Source organism: Agrilus planipennis, unplaced genomic scaffold (genome assembly GCF_000699045.2).
Source record: "Agrilus planipennis isolate EAB-ADULT unplaced genomic scaffold, Apla_2.0 scaffold59, whole genome shotgun sequence".
NCBI classification, from domain to species: Eukaryota; Metazoa; Arthropoda; class Insecta; order Coleoptera; family Buprestidae; genus Agrilus; species Agrilus planipennis.
In genome coordinates, this window is record NW_020438942.1 from 1,068,470 (window position 1) to 1,087,167 (window position 18,698).

Consider the following 18,698-nt stretch of genomic DNA (forward strand, 5'->3'; position numbering starts at 1 on the left):
GAACGATAAAAACTCACACAACAGGTAAGGACTCTGCAAAATATTCCTACCATTAAACTCAAAAAGAATTTCATTAATAATTTTCATTGGGTTAACTTTACGTTTCCAAACTTATTTAAAAATATTATGCAAATAAGACTTTATCTTTGTTGAGTATTTAACTGAAAATAAATATTAAAAAAATAACAACTGAATTTTCAAAACTGAGCGAATTAAAAACCTCCAAAAGTTACTATTACAAATTTCAAAGTTCTAGATTCAAAAAAGGAGCTAGAGAGTAACCATACAAAAGAAGTTAATTTTAGGTCATTCACAATCACATACTATTTTTAATTGAAAGTAAGTTTAAAAGATTGATTACGAATACAGGATATGTGTAGTTATTATTTATCTTTTCTGGAATCCATTCAAGGTGAATGCCTCTAAAGGTTATAATTCAAAATTGGAAAATTAATTTAAACCTTCTTCAAAAATATTAATTCCATTTAGTAGCAATCCTACGAAAATTTTTAATCCAGACCTGTCGAACAAATGAAAGGTCACCTCTGATGGACAGAATCACATAAAATACAAAAATTAATTCAGAGAAACCGAATATGTGGTTAGGCAACTCTAAATACTCTTAAGTGTTCAAAAGCGCATAACGTACATAAATTCATAATAAATTATAAAAATTAATTTTTTATACTACTAAAGGCCTAAAACTGAATACAAAAGCAATATTTTGTTTAAGAAATTTATAATTTCTAATTATTTAGTTCAAGAACATTAGTTTTGTATGTTAAAATCGCTTTATTTAAAGCTGTTAATTTGTTAACTCTACATATTGCTAATTTTTTAACGATTAAAAGTAATTACAAATAACTCCTACACATCTCTTTATTCTAGTTATTTGTCCAGTCTTGTGGAGACTAGAACTCAAAATGAAAATCAGAATCAGAATAAGTTCTCGTACAATTGAGTCTTAAATGTTATTAACTAGTCTGTCATCCTTTTGTGTTCATGAAATAAACAAACCATAAAATTCACGTTCTCGTGTTTTCTATACATTTTTCAATTATTATTTATTGGTTTGTTATAATAAATTTTAATGCTCCATAATGTATTATTGCAATACTTAGGTTGCAGTTGCAATGCATAAAATTGTAAAAGAATTTATACCTCTGTACATATTTAAACCAATAGATCATTTTACCTTAAATCAATATCTAACTGACTTTAAATGTTGTTTCCTCTTACCTTTCTGATTGTGTTACTTCCTAATGCATTCAAGGAATTGCATTTCTGTCATGCAAATCCTTCCCTTTAGAGAAAGATACATGTTGCTTGCTCCAAGTGTGAAGGGAAGGCACTTTCACGTTTCTTTCAAATACTGCTACATCCTCAGATGAAAGGGGCCTGCTATGCAGACCTATGACCACTGCCAGTTGACATGCGGTGTCCAAGTCTTAGTAGTGTCCTTACAAAATGTTTTGTTACATGTAACAATGGTAAAAGATAAATAGATTAGTTTTTACAGTAGAGAATGTTACAAAGTGCTAAAAAACTAGGAATGCTGAAGGTCACACAGGTATTTATTACAAGTAAACGTGTGCATAGACTTATAAATATATAAAATGTACATGTATCTTCGACAGACGTCTAACTAACCTACTTACTTGCATTACAAAGGGGGTGAGGAAAACAAATTAACAGCACTAAATTAAATAAATCCAACAAGAAAAACAAAATAGCCTTCTATACATGCCTAAACACTAAGCCTAAACCAAAATTTTGAACACATGAAAACAATACACCATAGACACAATAAACAAAATCCAAATCTCCAAATGAAACATAGAAATAACCAAACATGAACCAAATTATTCCATAGATGGGTTCAGAGATATAGTATGTTGTGAACATAGTTATAGACGTGACACAGATAAAAAGGGAACTACAGAATATAAATATGAAAAAATAAAAATATCTACGTTTAAATCAAAACTAATTCAAGTACTTCAAAAACAAAAATTATTACCTATCTATATTATGACACATGTTTAAGGAAATTAGCTTTCGCCTTTTCTCTAATTTTATGGTTTCTAACTAGTCAAAATAATAATTATTAATAAATAAATCAAAATATTTTATTTACATTTGCATCCTTTATTAAAATCAGTAAATTAACCATACATTCTTTTAAATGGCATATTCTTTATTAATGTACCTGCTATTTTCAATAAAAATCATTCGTCGAAAGAAACAATTGACAATTGATCCATGAGGCTTCCCTCAATCAATTACTGCAAGGCTTAGGCTTAAGGAAAACTTTGATCTTATTGGCAATGGAAGTAAAACAGTATGGATGTTTATTTGTCGTTTGAAAGTACATTTTATACAGTATAGATTAATAAAAAAAAATCCTTTATAAAAAACNCATGCTTACGAGATCAGGTATTTACATATGATACATATATTTATTATGTAAAAAATTTACCATATATTTACACTAAAGTTTTAAAGCACGTTAACAAAGTTTGATTTTATATAAAAAGAAAGGAAATCAAAAATGCATACACTGCGTTAATTATCATACTAATTTGCAGTCTTCTTGTCGCAATATGAGTTTTACAACATTTATTCATATATGCATCTTTTAACATGAAAAATTATTGTAATAGACTTGTACAACAGGTTTTGCACCAATTCGGATCAATTATAGGACAAAAGGGAGTATGTTACTGTATTAGTTTATGGGGAAAGGCAAGAAGTAATTGGTAATAATATACCTCTTGTCCTTGTTTTCACCTGTTGAGGATGCGAAATGTAGTATACAAAACAATGGCAACTGTTACAATGTTATTTAAAATGTTTTTTGATTTATCGTAATATATAGTTATTGTTCTGTTTACGGGATTCATATTGGTACATGGGACTGTTATCAGGACGGAACAATAGGAGAGTTACTAAACTAAATGACTAAAAGTTTGAATAAAGAAATAAAAAAATTAAAATGTTTTAAGGTTTCTCATTCTAAAGGCAGTTATTATCTAATTAATTATTGTGTTTTTTCTTAAATAACAGTTGCAAAATAGTTTTGTTTTTTAAATTATTCAATCATCTCCATTTTTCAATTGAATATGGCACGTAACCAAAAAAATGTTGGTTTTAAATGGCAATATGAGACGCAAAAGGCTCTAAGATCGGGTACAACCAAATTTGGATAGTTAACATTTTTTCATTAACTGAACCTGATCTACAAGCTGATTAACGAATTATTAGTATATACTACTTGGTAGGTGTACCTGTATTTCCACCCTGACCGCGTAAATTTTGGCATCCGAAATAATTCTGCTTTTGACAAAAAAGACTTGATTTCCTTGATGTTGGCACAAATAAGACTATCTAAAGGAACTTTTCTTCGTGTAATATTATCTACATCGTCAGTAATATAATACATTTTCTTATTGCTTAAAATAATAACTGTTCATAGGGTTTACTTAACAACAAATAATGTTAGTAACTATATGCTAAGTGAAGGCCGTTTCTTCCTATCTCCTTTAGAATTTTTCCCAAAGATGTTGCCCAGCACTTTTGAGACACTGTTCACCCCCAGTTTTCGCCTGATAGGAAGTGCCTTCAAGAGTTGAACAGAACGTGCTTCCCGTAGGAGAGATTGGAAGGCGAGTGACACCCCGGCGAAGTTTTCTGCGGCACTAACTTCGTAAAATTGACATCCGTATTGAAGGGATACTTCTTGGCCATCGTCCACGCAGATTTTCCTATAAACAGATGGATTAAATAGAAAAACACAAGCTTTACTTACAAATGATTTATTTTTTATTACATTTATAGTCAGTATAATCAGTTTGGTGGCTGATTGGGTAAAATGACGAGCACCCAGCCAAAAGTGATTAAGTCCATTCAGAACTTAGCAGGTTTTACTATCATACTTGGGATTTCTATTAGAGAGGAGATCCATTTTTTCGTATCCTGAGCTAATCTTCGCATTTCCCTAAAACTAGAACAACCCACATCCTAAACTATTTGTAAACAGTAATCTAATCTAGATCTATCTCTAGCCCTACTTACTCAAGTAGGTGTTCTACTAAACTATTTCCTATTGAGTTCCGTAGAGTCTTCTGTTCTCCTATTCTTTCTAATACCTCTACATTTCTAACCTTCTCTATCCACGGTATTCTCACCATTCGCCTGTAACACCACATTTCGAACGCTTCTAATCTTTTCTTTCCCGCCGCGCCTACTATCCATGTTTCGCACCCGTATAGCGCCGTGCTCCAAACATATAACTTTAACAATCTTTTTCGAATGTCTAAATTAACCGTTCGCGAGCATAGAAGTGATTTCTTTTTATTAAAGGCGACACGACCCTTCGTTATCCTCTGCTTTATATCCCTACTACTCCTTCCGTCCTGACTTATCTGACATCCTAGATACCTAAAATCAATCACTTCCTCTAATTTTTCGTCTTTTATCTTTATATTCGCTCTGTCCCTACTTTTTATTCCCTTTCATACAGTACAGTTTTGTCAGGACCGCTTCCATTTTACTTAAAGCTATCCCTAAGTCTTCCTTGCCAGATGTTAATAGTGCTATATTCACACAAAACAAAGGAAGGACTCTGTCTTTACAGTATAACAATTTTATTGTGTTTTATATCAAATAAATGTAAAAGACACCGTTTTCATCAAGATAAATACAAGTTCTATGATTATCTTCTTGCATTTCTGCATTTTCAATAGGATTATCAGATATCCAAAAAATCCTGGAACCAAAGTAAATCTTGATTCGCCCTCCACCCTTCTCCAAACTCTGCAGCAAATCAATTTTAAGTTATGAAATTGCTGTAGCATGTTTAATTTAACTGTTTAGATGGATCAGCGAGTAACCAAATGATCGTAACGATTTTTCAATAAATTATGGAAGTCTATATTTTAGATTCTATATGGATTTCTTTACATTTGATGGATTTCAGATACTTTCTAATCTAGTTACAAATGGACCGCTCTACTTTAGGTTGAAAATAAGGATTTTTATTGATTCCACTGAACACATTCAGTCAGAAAAGATGTACAACTCCAAATTCCTAAAAATGGACTTATTCACTTTTGCGTGATGATAATTTCGATAAATTATTGACCAAGATCTTAATCCATTCTTAATGGTTTATTACTTGATCCCACTATAACAATTAGTGGCAAAAAATACAAGTCTGTAAATTCCTCCATAACTGTCAAATTGATACAAACCCCAAATGCTTAGTATATTTTAAGTTTATTGTAACTTCTGAAGAAGCCACAAGTTTGTATGTATGGTGAGGCAATTAAAAATTAAGTATCAATAATAAAATAATGAAATGAATGTTCTGCTTTTTATTTAGTTTAAAATTAGTTCAATCACTGCACAAACTGCACTTCCTTCTAGAAGTACCTACAGGTACACATGTACATAAAAACCTGTAGCAGCCTGGGTTGGTTGGTAAGTAGTTCGCTTTATAAATCGAGAAACCGGGATATAATTAGTAATTAGCTACGTCTAAATGTTATCAGTAAATCGTGCTCATGTTGTTCGATAACGGTATGTTGTCAAAGTAATAAGTAAAAGTGAAATGACGGTTCGCTCTTTAGCATGCCAATTAACCGTTCATTTCGTCGATAAAAAGCTCATTAATTATGAAATTTTCAACCCAGATGCATCGCAATATCGTGAATAGAAAACAAAAGTGTATCACCGAAGTCGCGGACGTTTTGTCTGGCCCTCAAGGGAGGACCTCGAGGAGTCTAAATGCAGTCAAAACATTTGTGTGACAATTTGGCACACGCTTTTGGGAGTGTCAACTAACTGACAATCGTCAAGCTCCAAATTTCCTTTTTAGAACTTTCTAATTATGATATAACATATTTAATAGTTGAAGGATCAATAACAAAACTGCAAGAAAGGTATTCTGGAAAATATTTTGAAATCAAAAATGACCAATATTAACAGTTTTGAGGTCTTATCAAAATAATCTTTATAAAGAAGTTCTATCGGTTATTGCAAGGAGTAGGCAGAAATAAATAACAACTCAAGTGAAAAAACTTAAGTCTAAAAACGACATAGGATTATTAACTCTTAAAAAAATGTTCAATTCATAATGAGAAGGCAGACACGTCGTCGTGTCACATGCAGACAGACAAATTACTAAGCAATATAAATTGATCAGGGCCGGAATTGGAAAAAAAATCGCTTTGGGTGCTCCACACTGAATGTTAAAAATTATTGGTCAATAATTTTAATTATTATCCACTGATTGTCCAATATTTCCGATTATAAGTTAATATATTCAATTATTAATGAGTTATTACCTCATATATTCGATTATTACTATTTTGAAAAATACCACAAATGGCGCGGTAAACGCCATCTGTAGTACGACGCTACATTTTAGGATTACGTATGCTCCAACAAGGTCCATTTAAATATATGGATATCTACTTGCTGACACGAATGCCGGCGTAGCTAACCTCAACGTTAGCTTAATCGAATAAAATAATTCGAAGTGGTCTGTATTCTGTCGAAACTGCCAGACGCGGATCGCAATAATTTATTACTATTTCTGTTTGTTAACATACATATTTATCAATTTTTTCAATTAACCGCTTAATATTTTCGATTATTAACGTATTATTGGACAGCATTTTCAATTATTACCAAATTACTACCTAGATCTTCTACTCCAATGACTTTGATAAACATGCTCATGATTAAATAGCACATTATTAAAAATAGAAAATTGAGACTGTGGTAAAATATTCGGCTGTCATTTTCAGATGTTACCGTATTATTATGTAATAGCTGGAATGATTAATGGTCGATATATTAGAACCGTATAAGGAATTGTTTAACATTTTTCAATTATTAGCGTAGCATTCCTCAGATGCAGTCCTTTAATTTCATTTCATTGTCAAAAAAGTTATCAATTTCCAGTCCCAACAACTGGCTGACCAATCAATCGGATTCCACCTGACCGATCGCCCAATCGACCAGTCCGACCCTGACCACGATTCGGACAGTTTTCTCTTCAAGACAGCCGCTTATCAGAGGAATTATTAATAACCGAACCGACCACTGCTTATTATTAACATGCATCACCCATGTTCGCGCACTTGTCACTAGATAAGATTGAATATTTTCTAGTCTCTAGTCTCATGACACAGACAACGCTAAATCGGAAGTAGGTGCAGACATACAACCGCAAGTGACATGTGGAAGTTGTTGCCTCTATTTAGCAATTACATTTGTATGTGTAAATGTCTTTGGTGAGAGGTAAATTCGCCCGGCTTCTCAAAAATACATACGTACATATTTCTTTTTTGGATTTTTAGGTAAAATTACAATTATTTGTAAAACTGACAAAGGGCTGACGAATAAACAGTCAACTTCCATAGAAATCACTAATAATGAACTATAAGTACCAAGTACCTAGGTACTACCTAGATTAAAATGGTTTGGTCGAATTTTTATTTTCACGACTGGTGTTAAGTGGATAGTACCTACTACATATTGTAGCTTGATGGCCGTGGTACAGAATTGATTTTCCTCTTTCGGTGAGAACACCGATTTATATGACTTTTATCCAACAATTGTGGTTGGCATCCTCAAGGAATTTAGCGAGACCGTAATGTCCTCCCGAGGATGACCCGCTCTGATCCAAGTTTTCTGTGGTAATATTCCACCAAAAATCTTTCTCTTCTCTCCCGTTTTATTCTCCCCCGTCTCATATTTATCTCCCCAACCACCAGTCACTCATTCCAACGATTTCTAAAAGGAGAATGAAGAGGGTCTTCCTAGCTAACAATGGTATAGTCTAAAAGCTTTCTTTAACTGAGAGGCATAGCTAAGCGTTTTGACCATTGCTTAGCATTGAGGAGGACCCCGTTTTTAATAGGTTCATCTGTTCTGATCTAAGTTTCTCTGTAGTTTCCTTAGATCACTTGTGTAAATGCTTAGGCAGTAATGTTCCACAAATAACGTTTCATTCCAGTTCTATCTTCATTTCGTCCGTCTCATCTGTCACTCCCAAATCACCACTAATGGGTATTCTCATCATTTCTAAAAAGAGTGTGAATAGGATCTACTGCCCTGATGGGAAAGGAACATAAAAAAGTTGTTTTAAGGCATCCAAACTGAGCGGCATGGTCAAGAAGTTTTGGCCATCGCCTTAGTATTGAGGGGGATTCCGGTTCGACTCCAGGGCCATCTGCTCTAGTCCAAGTTCCTCTGTAAATTCTGTAGATCACTTGGGCAAATGCTTAGGCAGTAATATTCCACAAACAACGTTTCATTCCAGTTCTATCTTCATTTCATCTGTCTCATCTGTCACCCCCAAATCACCACTAATGGGTATTCTCACCATCTCTAAAAGGAGGGTGAATAGGGTCTACTGCCCTGGTGGGAAAGGAACATAAAAAAGTTGTTTTAAGGTATCCAAACTGAGCGGGATGGTCAAAAAGTTTCGGCCATTGCTTTAGTATTGAGGGGATGCCAGTTCGATTCCAGGGCCATCTGCTCTGGTCCACGTTCTTCTGTAGTTTCTGTAGATCACTTGTCTAAATGCTTGGGCAGTAATATTCCACAAACAACGTTTCATTCCAGTTCTATCTTCATTTCGTCCGTCTCATCTGTCACCCCCAAATCACCACTAATGGGTATTCTCACCATCTCTAAAAGGAGGGTGAATAGGGTCTACTACCCTGGTGGGAAAGGAACATAAAAAAGTTGTTTTAAGGCATCCAAACTGAGCGGTATGGTCAAAAAGTTTCGGCCATTGCCTTAGTATTGAGGGGGATGCCAGTTCGATTCCAGGGCCATCTGCTCTGGTCCACGTTCTTCTGTAGGTTCTGTAGATCACTTGGGCAAATGCTGGAGCAGTAATATTCCGCAGATAATCATTCTCTTCTCTTCTGTCTTCATGTCGTCCGTCTCATCTTTCTTTCCTAAATGGAGCCTAAAAAGTGCTATCCACTCTATTCTGTGGCGAACTTGGGGGGACTGGTGGATGTGAAACATCCAAAAGTTTGATGTTTAACAAATACAAAATCAATTAGCAATGGATATGGATCAACGAAGTCGCTCGTAATTAATATAGAACATACAACATAAACTGTTCGTTACATCGTTTCAACTGCAGCCCAATAGGGTAAAATATGTCAGAACTAATTTTGTATGCTACAGAACATACGTTCCAGCTTACTTCCTCTTAATAATGTTACTACAGGGTACAACTTATTTAAATATTTTCAAGGATATTCGGAAATGCAGGTAGAAACATGCAACAGGCTTTTTGGTTTTACTTTTTGAGAAGTGGAATCCCGAAAATTTTTTTATCTGAAGCAGATTATGCATTCTAATACATATGCGAAAGTAGCGATAAATGTGCCCACTTATGTTCCCTAGGATACGTATAACATTACAATAAAATGAATAGCTTTATTTAAGCGTCTCGCTGGAAAATTATTGGCTTTTATGTCCGTCACGCAACGGTAATGCATTTGAATACGGTGGAATGTTGCTGTTTAGTTGCAAACGTCGTAATAATTGGAGCGACTAAGACTTATAGCTGTCGGATCGGACGTAGTCTTTCGTTTTTTCTTCCTCCCTCGTCATCCGTCCAAATGAAGCACATTTCGTAAGGGAGTGTCTCCCGGATCACTTTCCTTATTTGCAAAATGCTCTAACCGTAAATTATACTCAACGAAACACACACATATACACGTACACATCTTCTATTGATGTCGAAACATATCAACAACAGCAGGAAACAGTCGCCGTTAGTTTGAAAATCTATTTATTATTAGAAACTTGATATTGGCATAAATCATTTCTATTAGGAGTTTGCTCGTTTGGAAACAGTCCTACAGTCGCCTACTAGTTAAACGCATTCACCTTAACGCTGATCACATCTCAACAGGACAGGGATCTGATTTTTCTTATTAGTGAACCATTGGGTAAGTATTAAAACTAAAATGCAACGAAACTGTTTGGTTATTAGGTGTGCGCTCACGTGGAATGTAACTACAAGCAACTGTCAGATGGAGGTTATTGAGTTAGCTGCGTTGTGTGCTCTGATTATAATGGGCAGTCACAAAAATTGGATGGAGATTTAAGAAATTAACCTTCAAAATTTTTTAATTATTGCCGAATGAATTTGAAAATGTTCGACGAACTTCAAGAATACATTCGCCATTACATTGGTAAGAACTAGCACCACATATCACCGTGTTTGGTGGACAATATTGTAATGTTCGTAGGTTTAACAAATTAACTTTTAAGACTCACAACAACAAAAACTATTTATTTACACTAATTATTATTAAAGGACTTAAAAACACTATTAAGTTATTACTAACTTAGGTAATTATTCTATTTATTTACACTACTGTTACTATTCACTGTTCTATTTATTTCACTTCTATCACTGTCAATTTATTCTTGATTCACTTCTGCAACGGTCAATTTATTTCTACTCCTTCACTTCTTCAGCGGTCAATTTATTTCTCTCCTCATCGGCGATCGTCTCTTCCTTTTTATACTCCCTTGCCTGCTTTCGGGAACATTCTCGAGCCGTCCGGAAAAGTTTGGTTTATTCGAACGGTTTAATTGCTTTCCCGTAACGCAGGTACGACACACACGTTTACAGATACGGCGCCCAAGAAGAAAGGCGCCCGCGGCTAGTCGGCGAATCGATAAGCCGCTCACACACACGTATGCCCGATCGCACACAAACACGCTCGTGCTCGCTACAATATAAAGGAACTGTTTTATTGCAAGTGGAGGCGTCATCATCTAACAGTTTGACACAAAATTCAACTGTTTAGTTGCTTGTGATTGATGGTATTGCAACAAACTATACAAGAATTGTACTCAGAACCGAAGTGTGTATTAGTTCGTTTCAAAATAACACACAATACAATAATAAATACAAATTCAATTGTGTTCTGTTTGAATAAGTAGAGTACAATATATCAGTAGCAAAATTTCGCTTAAAGTTTTATTTATTTATTTTGTCTTTCATCTAATTATCTATAGAAATGAGTCGCAGAAAATAGCTTTTGTAAGGACGTAATAAACCCGGAACTTTTAGTTCGGAACTCAACGATAAAATACGTTAATTATCCACACGTGAACTTTACATTTTCCGCAATGGAATTAGAAATGCGCTAAGCGTTTATTGTTTAAAAAGTACTGAAAAAATCATCATCAGGCGCCTTGTTACCTAACAATTTCCTGAATGTAGGCATTCAGTTCGTGGACCACATAATTTAAGCATCAACACATGCGCGAGTTATATTCACCTATATTTCACACGCTAAGCATTGAGTATTATATTACTCGTATGTTCTATGTATTGCATTAAATCTAATGCCTCATCATTTTTTTTATATATGTATTATGTATTTTCATTTTTTATGTGTAGAGAAAAGAAAGAATAGTTTTTAGAGTAAGTTACTTTTCATCCTTCTAATAAGGAAGTCGATTGTAATTTCTAGTTTTTAATAAACGTTTTTAAAAACAAAGTTTCAAATTCCCGAAACTTAATTCGCGCATTGCTATTGAATTAATTACTTACTACTCACGTAAGACACCCTTTCAGGCATGAAGGACTGGTTAAAGACATATTAGAAACAGAAATAAGAGTAATTAGGAATAGATATACACCTAGATTAGATTACTGCTCGCAAATAGTTAAGGATATAGGATGTTCTAGTCTTAGACAAATGCGAAGACCAGCTCAGGATAGGAAAAAGTGGAGGTGGGTATCCAATCAGTCTTACAACAAACGATCTTATTCAAAAAGGCACGGTAAAATTTGAGCTTAACACAAATTATCGAAAACAAGCGTTAAGAAAAGCACACTCTGAAAACTAAAATGGTATGCCCGAAACTTTTAGACAATACTTCCGAATGTGCCAAAATGACACCATAAAATACGAATTCACAACCAATTATCCAAAAGCGGTGCATTTTCCATGTTGTGAAGAGCAAATCTGGGCAAATAAACTAGTATGTCCAAAATTCCAGGCAGTCCTTCTTAATGTGCCAAAATGACACGCCAAGATATGAACATACAATCAATAATAGAAAATAAGCGTAACACTGAGGTACATTTTCTACGTTATCATAAAATTAATATACAATTTAATTCTCGATTTCGAAGATAACACTTGGCTAAAACTTCCGACAGTCATAACTCCGAAACGGAACTTCATAGGTGGGCGCTTTTACTCTTGGCGCAAAGAACAGTATCTCAAGAAAATTTTGATGATACTCCCATGGAGATCGGACTACTCAGTCCGGAAGTACGGGCCATCGTGTGGCCTCAGGAAAACACTGAAACGAACTAAAAGCAAATTGCGCGAATTGGGTCGGCTTTGACGCGGACCAGGAGTGTCAAAATTTAAAATTGCTTCCGCCGAGAACTTGCCGCATCCATTGGGCTTCGAACGAGCCCTGTTTGGCACGGATCGGACGTACATCTGCCGAGCTATGGATTTTTAACCGCGGCCACGTTCGCGAGCGCACAGCTCCTAAGTTTGACGTATTGCGAGCTGTAGCTGGAAAACGGTAGGACCTATCGGAAAAATTCTTTCACAGGCGGATGCCCCGTCTCAGCGCGAACGATATGCATTCGGTGTTGATGAAAAATTCAAAATTTTTAAAATAAGAATAAGACAGTGTCGAGCAATTTCAGAAAGTATTTTTTAATGCGCCAAAATGACACGCCAATGAATAAACTTACAGTCAATTAACGTAAACAAACGTCATTTTAAGGTGCATTGTCTACGTTATTTTAAGGTTGATGTAAAATGAGTTTTGTCAGACGGGAAGAGCATATCCTGACGAATCAAACGGTGTGGCCAAAAATTTCAATAAACGTTTCTTAATGTGCCAAAATTACACGTCAAAATATGAACTTATAGTTGATTAACGAAAACAAGCGTCACGTTGAGGTTCATTTTCTACGTTATTTTAAGGTTGATGTAAAACGAGTTTTGTCAGACAGGAAGAACACATTCTGGCGAAGAAAACGGCGTGCCTAAACGTTTCAGAAAATATTTCTTAATGTGCCAAAAAGACATAAGATGTATGAACATACAGTAAATTATCGAAAACAGCCGTCACTTTGAGGTGCATTTTTTACGTTATTGTAAGATTAATATAAAATCGGTATTATCAGGCAAGAAGAGCACATCATGACGAATCAAACGGTTTGTCCAAAAATTTCAATAAATGTTTCTTAATGTGCCAAAAAGACACGTCAAGATATGAACTTACAGTTAATTAACGAAAACAAGCGTCACGTTGAGGTTCATTTTCTACGTTATTTTAAGGTTGATGTAAAACGAGTTTTATCAGACAGGAAGAGCGCATCCTGGCGAAGAAAACGGTGTGTCCAAAAATTTCAGAAAATATTTCTTAATGTACCAAAAAGGCAACAGCAAATTTGAACTTACAGTAAATTATCGAAAACAGGGGTCACATTGCGTTACATTTCTTAGGTAACTTTAAGTATAATATAAAATCCGCGTTATCTGTCAGGAAAAGTACAGAAAAGCATTTTTCTAATCGTGTGTCTTACCTGCAGTGATCCAAATCTCTTTTATTGCCAAGAAGTAAGCTGGTGTAGTAGGAAGGAAGTTTCAATTTGGCAAGTTGACTTAATAACTCCTGTGCTTCGTGAAAACTTTGCCTGTCGGTGACGGAATACACCACAACGAAAGCTTCGCCCCATCGTAAGTGCTCATACAGGCATCCGTTTTTCTACAATTAAAAAAAGAAAAACAAATAGTAAAATTTGGAATTTGACTCAACACTCGTACTTCAAATACAGGGTAAAACGTTTATAAAGAAACTCGAAGGACAGAGCATTTTATTTGGATTCAAAGAGTTCTCTAAGTAATCAAAGACGGTGAAGTAAGCGTTATCTTAACAGATTTGCTAATAATCGTGGGCTTAGGAATGTTTGATGCGATCCACGTTTATCGTGAATATCGACATGTCCTACAAGGCGTCATATGGTACGAATCCCTAATAGAACGATAATTTTTAGCTCATTGTTTTGTTGAAACCTTCATTCACCTCGTCATATTTTTACAAATGAGAATAGCTAATTGATAAATCTACATTTTCTTGGAAATAATCTTTTCAAGATTCAGCTTCAAAAATTTTTGCATTTTCAATTGCTAATGTAATGAACAAAATGCTTGAATATGATTTCTTCTGTCTTCTGTGGAATTAAAATGCCAAGTATCATATAGAGCAGGGTCGAGTTACTTCTGTGCTCGCAAACGGTTTATTTAGAAATTCGAAAAATATTGTTAAATGTGTACGTTTGGGACGCGGTACGGGTGAGAAACATGGACGGTGAGCGCATCGGAAAAGAAAAGGTTAGAAGCGTTCGAAATGTGGTGTTACAGACGAATGATGAGGATACCGTGGATAGAGAAGGTTAGAAATAAAGAAGTATTAGAAAGAATAGGAGAACAGAGGACTCAATGAAAGTCAGTAAGAAATAGGCGAGATAGGTTGGTAGGACACCTTCTTAGGCATGAAGGTCTAGTCAGAGACATATTAGAGGCAGAAACAGGAGTTAGGAGGAGTAGAGGTAGACCTATATTAGATTACTGTTCGCAAATTATTAAGGATGCGGACTGTTCTAGTTTTAGGATAATGCGAAGATTAGCTCAGGATAGGAAAGAGTGGAGGTGCGTGTCCAACCAGTCTTAGGACAAACGACCTTATGATGATGATGATGATCAAATATCTGTGTTGAATAGTTCCGAAGAAATTTTTGCCGAGACGCATTCCTAATATGTTTTTGTATTTCAAATAGAAACCTTTGGTCAGTGAAGACATTCTTAGGCCTTACTAGTGTCTTAAATAGACATTTCACTTTCTGTATGTCTAAAATATTTATTGTTGCGTTTGATTTATTTTGAAATAACTCCAAACTCCTACTTCCCGCTTAAACGGAAGTTAGCGAAAGTTATAAAATTTCCATGTAGGATAATTTAGTACATCGTGTCTACACTTTAACTTAATGGAACTAATAAATTTTCTGTAAACCATAAATTCTGATAATACAAATAAACCAAGTCAGTATCACAGGAATTTGATTCAATCCTAAGAGTAATTTCTTTCAATGTGGGTCAAATAATTCGCATTCCAACTTTTTGTTGATTTATTTAAAAATTCACTTCAATATTATACGCATAGTTTCCATTTCAGGAAGAAAAAGACCACAAAGTATTCACATAAATTTAATTGATAGGATTTATTTGTCCAATTTGGTTTTCACATAAGTCTTACTCATTGGTGTGTGGCGACACTACGTCTCATACGTTTTTTTTTATGGATTTTATATCAGAGTCAGATTAAATTGAATTGCTTTGCTATGCAAACTACACACTTAAGACAGGCAACATTTCCCACATTAATTTTCCTCTATCTATCCCGTCGTTAACAAACATTCCTGTAATTTATGCGTTCCTACTGGTGGTGGATTATCTCAAATCAGTTGTAGGTTGAAATATTTATTGAGTTTAAACATATACAGATAATTATTGTTAGTAGACTTTGGACCATTAAAGCATCGTCACCTAAAAAATAAATATGCTGAGTTATTTCTAGTGTTGATGTTTTCTGATTAATTAAGCATTTGGTTGGGGTTAATAGAGAACTGTCAACTTTAAGTTACACGCAATGCAATACTTAACATAACAACCGGGTAAATAAGCATCCCCTCAAAACAATCACAAAACTTACGAGTAATTTTCCTCGTAAGTAACATTGAAATATCAAACATGGACTACACGTTTTTGCACCAATTTGCCTGTGGTGTCCCTATTACTGATAAGGAAGATAAAAATAATGTAGGAATTTTAATATAACTATCAACACGTCCCAAAAAATGAATATCTAATTAAGAAACTTTTAGGTGTTTCATTCCCACTAGCTACTAATACTGACCACGTAGTTCCTCGGGACCATGCCGAAGGGTAGGCGAAAGGCCCTCTTGCCCATCCTTTTAGGAATCGTGGAAATTGGTGGATGGTGATGGAGGTGAAAAAGATGAGACAGGCGAAATAAAGACATAGAAGAGTAAATGATTATCTGTGGAATATGACCACCCCAACATTTACCTACGTGATCCAAGCAAACCACAGAAAAACCGGAATCAAACCGATGTACATACTCCCAAATGGTTAGCAATAGTCTGAACTAGGACTGCGCCGGATAGTGATAACCGAGTACCCGGCGTCATTATCTGGTACTCGACCGGAGCCAAACTGGGTACCCGTCCTATCTCTAGTATAAACCTCTAGAGCAAGCTGCTCGGTTAAATTATCATCATAATTATCATCACCACAAGATCTTCAGATGGAAGACTGGTTGGGCATCAATCTAGCCCCCTTCTTCCTATCTTGAACCAGTTTTTACATTTCTCGAAAATAAGAGCAACATCTCCAACTATTTGCGAAACAGTAGTCCAATCTAGGTCTGCGTCTGTCCCCCATAACTCTCGATTCTGTTTCCAATATCTCTAACCTACCCTTCACACCTGAGAAGGTGTCCTATAGTTGGGACGTTAGAAATTGGCATAGTCCGCAATAAACCTGTCGCATTTTTTTCTTCATTCAACTTCTAACGAGACTAGAGCAGTTGCTGACACAACGCCTACTTTTACACACGACAGGCGTTTTAGGGAATATCGTAAACATAGTAAAGAGATGTCAGGTAGGAATTGCAGCGGACACTGATAAGGAAAAAGGAATAGCATTACATCAACTGATGTGTAACAGAGAGAGATGCAGACAAGCAAAATTTGAGCATGTTGCCAGTATCGGACTTCAAAGAAAGTTCAACATTCTCACGAAATTTAGGAGGGCAAAGTGCTTGTTCAAAGATATAATTCCAACCAATTAGTTATAAAGCCAACCCTGATCTTTTACGTAGGTACCTAATCAACCTCTGAGCGCTACACCACTTACTACTATTCGGTTATCTCTTTTCAATTGAATTGTGACCTTGAAGAAATCTGCGCGAAGATAGAAAGAATACACACTAGGCGTAAGCAAGACAGAAATAGTTGGAACAAGCTTGAACGAGCAGAGCTCTCGATGGGCGGTCCTAGAAGATCGGCTAGAAATGTTTAGCAATTTCTTAAAACAAAAATATAAATAAATTGACAATAGAAAACAAAGCAAATGTTTTATAGATGTGTAGAGCGTTATGTTAATTCACTTGTTATTATTTTCGGCTAAATATGCTTTTAAATAAAGCATATTCTTAAATTTTAACGAGGCAGTTTAAATAATTTTGCGAATGGTACTGTACACTTTTGTCTAGTTCTCGCTCGATGATCGGTGGAGAAATGAGCTCCGCAGGCAAATATAATTGAATTTGGAATTATGCTACGGCGCATCCTAATAAAGGGAAGGGGCATATCTCTAACTTCTTGAAACAAACAGTATGTCCATTCTCACAGACTATACCAACCCATCTCCATTTCTTATTATAATGAAAGCAATTTAACGCAGCGCCAAGGCAATTTAAACTTTATCAAGTTATTTGTGCGAAGAAAATAAGTTTCAATGATATAAAGTACGTGTTCTTTAAAAAATATCGAATACCAAACACCAAAATAAACAAAGTAAAAGAACGAAAAGAACGTGTTAACTTTCATCGATTTATGCAATTAATTACGCCGTTAAATTTCGAACCATATAAAAAGTTCCATCACACCAAAAATAAAATAAAGCGGAACTTTATTGCTTGCTATTTCTTCTTAACTACCTTCGAACGACTCATTGTTTCCGAAAGGGCGTTAAGCTACGTTAACACACTTAATTACCGTCCTGTTACTCGACCTCGTTATTTTTTTTTTATTTTTGGGTACACTGAATACTTACCCATTCATGTTCAATGTTCATCATAATATTCTGCTGTAAAAACGAGGTAAACAGGATGCAAAAAAGGACTTCGAATTCTTCAGTAGTGCATTCGTGAAAGATCTCAATTTCTTAAACTAAGTTTTGGACATCTCTTCCATTTCAGAAGATACAGTGAGATAAGTAAATATAATCAAAATTGCTTTTTTATTTATTTAACCCTCTGAGTTGGTTGTCTTTAGCTGATGGCCTCCTAAATAAGACAAAAATGTTTTAGGTCCTTTTGATTTTAGTCCTTTGCTAGGAGTAGAACTCAGGACAAAAGACGGACACGAATTACATATCTACTGTCAACTTTCTTCCAAATAATTAATTTGAAAAAGTTGGACAATTAGAGAGAAGTGAATCCACCAACACTAAGGTTTATGGCTAAGAAACTCAAACTTAGTCAACCAACTACAAGGCACGACATCAACAAAACACTTCAATATTAATTTGAAATCATTATTTCGAGTTTTTATTTACCCACTACAAACCACCTCAAATTAATGAGGGAAAAATTGATGCTGTTGTCACACCCCCGCCGGGAATCGAACCCGGGACCTTTGGCCTGACGGACCAATGATCTGACCATTAAACTACGAGAGGTGACAACAGCAACCCTCATTAATTTGAGGTAGTTTGTAGTGGGTAAATAAAAAATAGAAAAAATGATTTCAAATTAATATTGCATATTAATCCACTATTAAGTAACTAACAATGTCA

General features: G+C 35.0%; 1 protein-coding gene across 1 annotated transcript in view; it reads right to left on the reverse strand.

Moving 5' to 3' along the window:
* Positions 1–2,433: 2,433 nt before the first annotated feature.
* LOC108737922 (ras-related and estrogen-regulated growth inhibitor) overlaps positions 2,434–18,698 on the reverse strand; it is a 169,664-nt gene continuing 153,399 nt past the window's right edge. Inside the window, exons 3-4 of the mRNA XM_025974583.1 lie at positions 13,622–13,803; positions 2,434–3,764 (exon numbers count right to left, since the gene is read on the reverse strand). Coding sequence (XP_025830368.1) covers positions 3,506–3,764; positions 13,622–13,803 — 441 coding nt within the window. The 3' untranslated portion in view covers positions 2,434–3,505. The remainder of the gene's footprint in view (positions 3,765–13,621; positions 13,804–18,698) is intronic.